Raw genomic sequence first — 3,571 nt, 5'->3', positions numbered from 1 at the left:
TGTGGATGGGGGGCGTAGTGTGGATGGGGGGCGTAGTGTGGATGGGGTGTGTGTGTGTGGATGGGGTGTGTGTGGATGAGGGGTGTGTGTGTGGATGGGGTGTGTTTGTGTTTGTGTAGATGGGGTGTGTGTGTGCGGATAGGGGTTGTGTGCGCTTGGGTGTGTGTGTGTGTGTGTGCGCGGATGGGGGTTGTGTGTGCCTGAGGGGTGTGTGTCCATGTCTGCGGTGCTGTGCGTGGGCATTGAGCGTGCAGAGTAGGTGTGTGCACTGGGTTCCTTGTGTGAGGGGGTGTGGTGTGTTTTCGGGAGTGTGTGCGGGGGTGTGAGTGTAAGAGTGTTAGTGTGTGTGGGGGGGGTGTGTCTGGTGCGTGTGGAGGATATTTGAGGGGATGCGCGTTGTCGTTTGGGGTTTGTGTCTGTGTGTGTGGAGTGTAGTAGAGGGTTGGGGGAGGTGGTGTGTGTGGGTTGCTTTTGCTTGTGTGTGTGTAGACGGGTGGGTGTTTTGGTGGTATCGGGTGTCTCAGTATATTCAGGGCTGGGAACTTCCTGATTTGTGTCTGTGCGTGATCTTACCCCCAGGGGCGAGAGGAGTTTGGGAGGAGGGTGGGCTTGTTGTCAGCCTGAGGATATGATTGGCCTATCAGTTGATTCCTTACCTTTGATGTTTGGGATCCATAGAATGCGACTCGATCCCATGTGGCCACAAAGACCCACTGCGCTTGGAACTGAAGTGATGGAGCGTGCCTGTTGATGTCTGCACTGGCTCTCTGTAAGAGACGGGGCTCGGAGCTTTGTCGGTAATAGATCTCACCTCCGTTCCGGGTATCCACGTCACCCCAAAACGGGGCAATAAATGGCCGGCCATCTGCCAGGGGGAAGGTGTTGGGTGTGAACTGAGAGACAGCATCTCGGAAGGAGACTACGCCGTTATTGTTCACCTGGGGAAGAGACAAATGGGAGACGGGACGAGTCAGATCGATGTACTGCGCCTGGCACTTCTCCCAACAAGCTGGGGCAGTTAGTCTGGGAAATGGTCACACTCTCTCTCCCTCTCTTTTGCCCAGAACTGGGATGGTGTGGATTGGAATGGAACACTCTTCCTGACACAGGAGGGTGACTGAACCCATAGCCCACAGAACGTGTGACAAGGCAGGACGCAGGGCAGGCAGTCGCAAAATGAGATTGAGGAGCACGACTCTGCCTTTCGGCCCCTCCATCCTACTGCCCCATTCAACAAGGCTGATCTCTATGTGTTCCCAATCCCACGTTCCCCTCTCCAGCAAATCCCCCTCCTCCCCCCAGATCCCCCTTCATTCCCCTGGTCTACCACCTCCTTAAAAATAATCAATGACCTTCCATCCACTGCCCTGAGGTGGACAGTTCCAAAGTGACATACAGTGCTGAGATGACGAACCTCCTCTCTATCCTTACAGAGTGAGCCCTAATTCTAAAACCCTGCCCCTAGTTCAGGACTGAGCTACAGGAGAAAACATCCTTCCCACATCCACCTTGTACACACCATTTAGAATCTTATACACTTCCTTCCAGTCACTCATTCCCCTGGGAGGTGGGATACAATCCCAGTCTGTCCTCCTGAGACAGTACACTCATTCTGGGGATTAGTCCAGGAAACCTGCTCTGAATCGTCTCCAATACATCTACATCTGTTCTTCAATAGGGTGATGAAACCTGTGCAGTGTTTGAGGTGTAGTCTCACCAATATCCTGAACCATAACATCTTGACTTCTATGTCCAATTAATAATAATTCGAGATTCATAGAATCCCTACAGTGTGGAAGGAGGCCATTCAGCCCATTGAGTCCACACTGACCATCTCACAATGAAGACAGCATCCCATAAGCTTCCTCACCACTTGCTGTGAACTAACCTTTTGTGACCCGTGCTCTGCTCTCTCAGGATGCCTTTACTCTGAAGTCATTAACTCTGTCACATACGCAATGCCAAGTCTAATACAACCTGCTCTCACCTGGTTCCTGTCTCAAAAACAGTAAATAAACTCTTCCAGCAGACCATTCCCAGTATTTCTTCTTGTCTACTTTGTCTTGCATTTTGGTTCCTGTTTGGGAGATGTAGATTTTTTTTAAAATTCAGTCATGGGATGAGGGCATCACAGGCTAGGTCCAGCATTTATTGCCCATCCTAATTTGCCCAGAGGGCAGTTAACAGTAAACCTCATTGCAGTGGGTCTGGAGTCACATGTAGGCAGGACCAGGTAAGGATGGCGGCTTCCTTCCCTAATGGGTTTTTCCCCCAACAATCGGCAATGTATTCATGGTCATCATTAGACTCCTAATTCCAGGTTTTCATTGATCTCAAATTCCACCATCTGCTGTGGCAGGATTCGAACCCAGGTCTCCAGAACATTACCTGGGTCTCTGGGTTAACAGATAATACCACTGGGCCATCACCTTCTCTAGGGTCACTCCCACCAGTAACTTCTTTCCCCTACCATTCCTTGTGTCTACCCAAACCAATTCCAAATCCTAAAACTCAGCACCAAGGCCATCCCTAATTACTGCTTCAATGCAATTTCTTGATTTACCATGCTAGCCCTCCACCTTTACCTAGCTTTCTATTCTTCTTGGCTGTCATGTACCCCTCCAACATTCAAGAACCAATTCTTGTTATCCTGAAGTCTTTACTTTGTCTTCTTGAACCTCTGCAGTCCATGCGGCGTATGTACACCCACACGGCTAGCCCCCCCTCAGTTTCTGGTCAATGGTAACCCCCAGGATGTTGATCATGGGGGAGCCAGTGATGGTAACATCATTATATGTCAAGTGGCAGTGGTTAGACTCTCCTTAAATCCAGCTTTGCTGGGGTTTCTTGATACCACACTCGTTTGAATGCAACTTTGGTGTCAAGGGCTGTCTCTCACCTCACCTCTAAAATTCAGCTCGTTTCTCCACATTTGACTCAAGGTTTTGAATGAGGTCAGGGGCTGGGTGGCCATGTAAGGATTAGCTTCAGTGAGCATTGCTATAGCTATAGTCAGGGCCTGCTCAGTATCCAGTGTCTCCAGCCATTTATTGCTATCACATGGAGTGAATTGAATTGGCTGAAGACATGCATCTGTGATGCCGGGGTCCACTGGAGGAGACCGAGATGGATAATGGCACTTCAGGGCTGAAGATTGCTGTGAATGCTTCAGCCTTATCTTTTGCACTGATGTGCTGGGCTCTTCCATCATTGAGAATGGGGATATTTGTGGAGAGTCCTCCTCCGGTGAGTTACAATCATAGAGTCAAAGCTCACAGCCTGGAAATAGACCCTTCAGTCCAACCCATCCGTGCTGACCAGATATCCTAAACTAATCTAGTCCCATTTGCCAGCTTTTGGCCCATATCCCCCTAAACCCTTCCTATTCATGTACCCATCCAGATGCCTTTTAAATGTTGTAATTGTACCAGTCTCCACCACTTCCTCTGGCAGCTCATTCCATACACGCACCACCCTCTGTGTGAAAAAGTTACCCCTCAGGTCCCTTTTAAATCTTTCCCCTCTCACCTTAAACCTATGCCCCTCTAGTTTTGGACTCCCCTACTCCAGG

At 49.8% G+C, this 3,571-nt stretch overlaps 1 protein-coding gene across 1 annotated transcript in view; it reads right to left on the bottom strand.

Moving 5' to 3' along the window:
- Positions 1 to 656: 656 nt before the first annotated feature.
- Positions 657 to 3,571, bottom strand: part of LOC125482347 (sushi, nidogen and EGF-like domain-containing protein 1) — a gene marked incomplete at its 3' end in the record, with an annotated part of 6,281 nt that continues 3,366 nt past the window's right edge. The window contains exon 4 of the mRNA XM_048594402.1: positions 657 to 938. Within this exon, the coding sequence (XP_048450359.1) occupies positions 657 to 938 (282 nt within the window). The remainder of the gene's footprint in view (positions 939 to 3,571) is intronic.

The sequence above is a fragment of the Rhincodon typus genome, unplaced genomic scaffold, assembly GCF_021869965.1.
Source record: "Rhincodon typus isolate 14 unplaced genomic scaffold, sRhiTyp1.1 hic_rhity00009038, whole genome shotgun sequence".
NCBI lineage: Eukaryota > Metazoa > Chordata > Chondrichthyes > Orectolobiformes > Rhincodontidae > Rhincodon > Rhincodon typus.
This window is presented reverse-complemented; position numbering and strand designations above follow the sequence as displayed.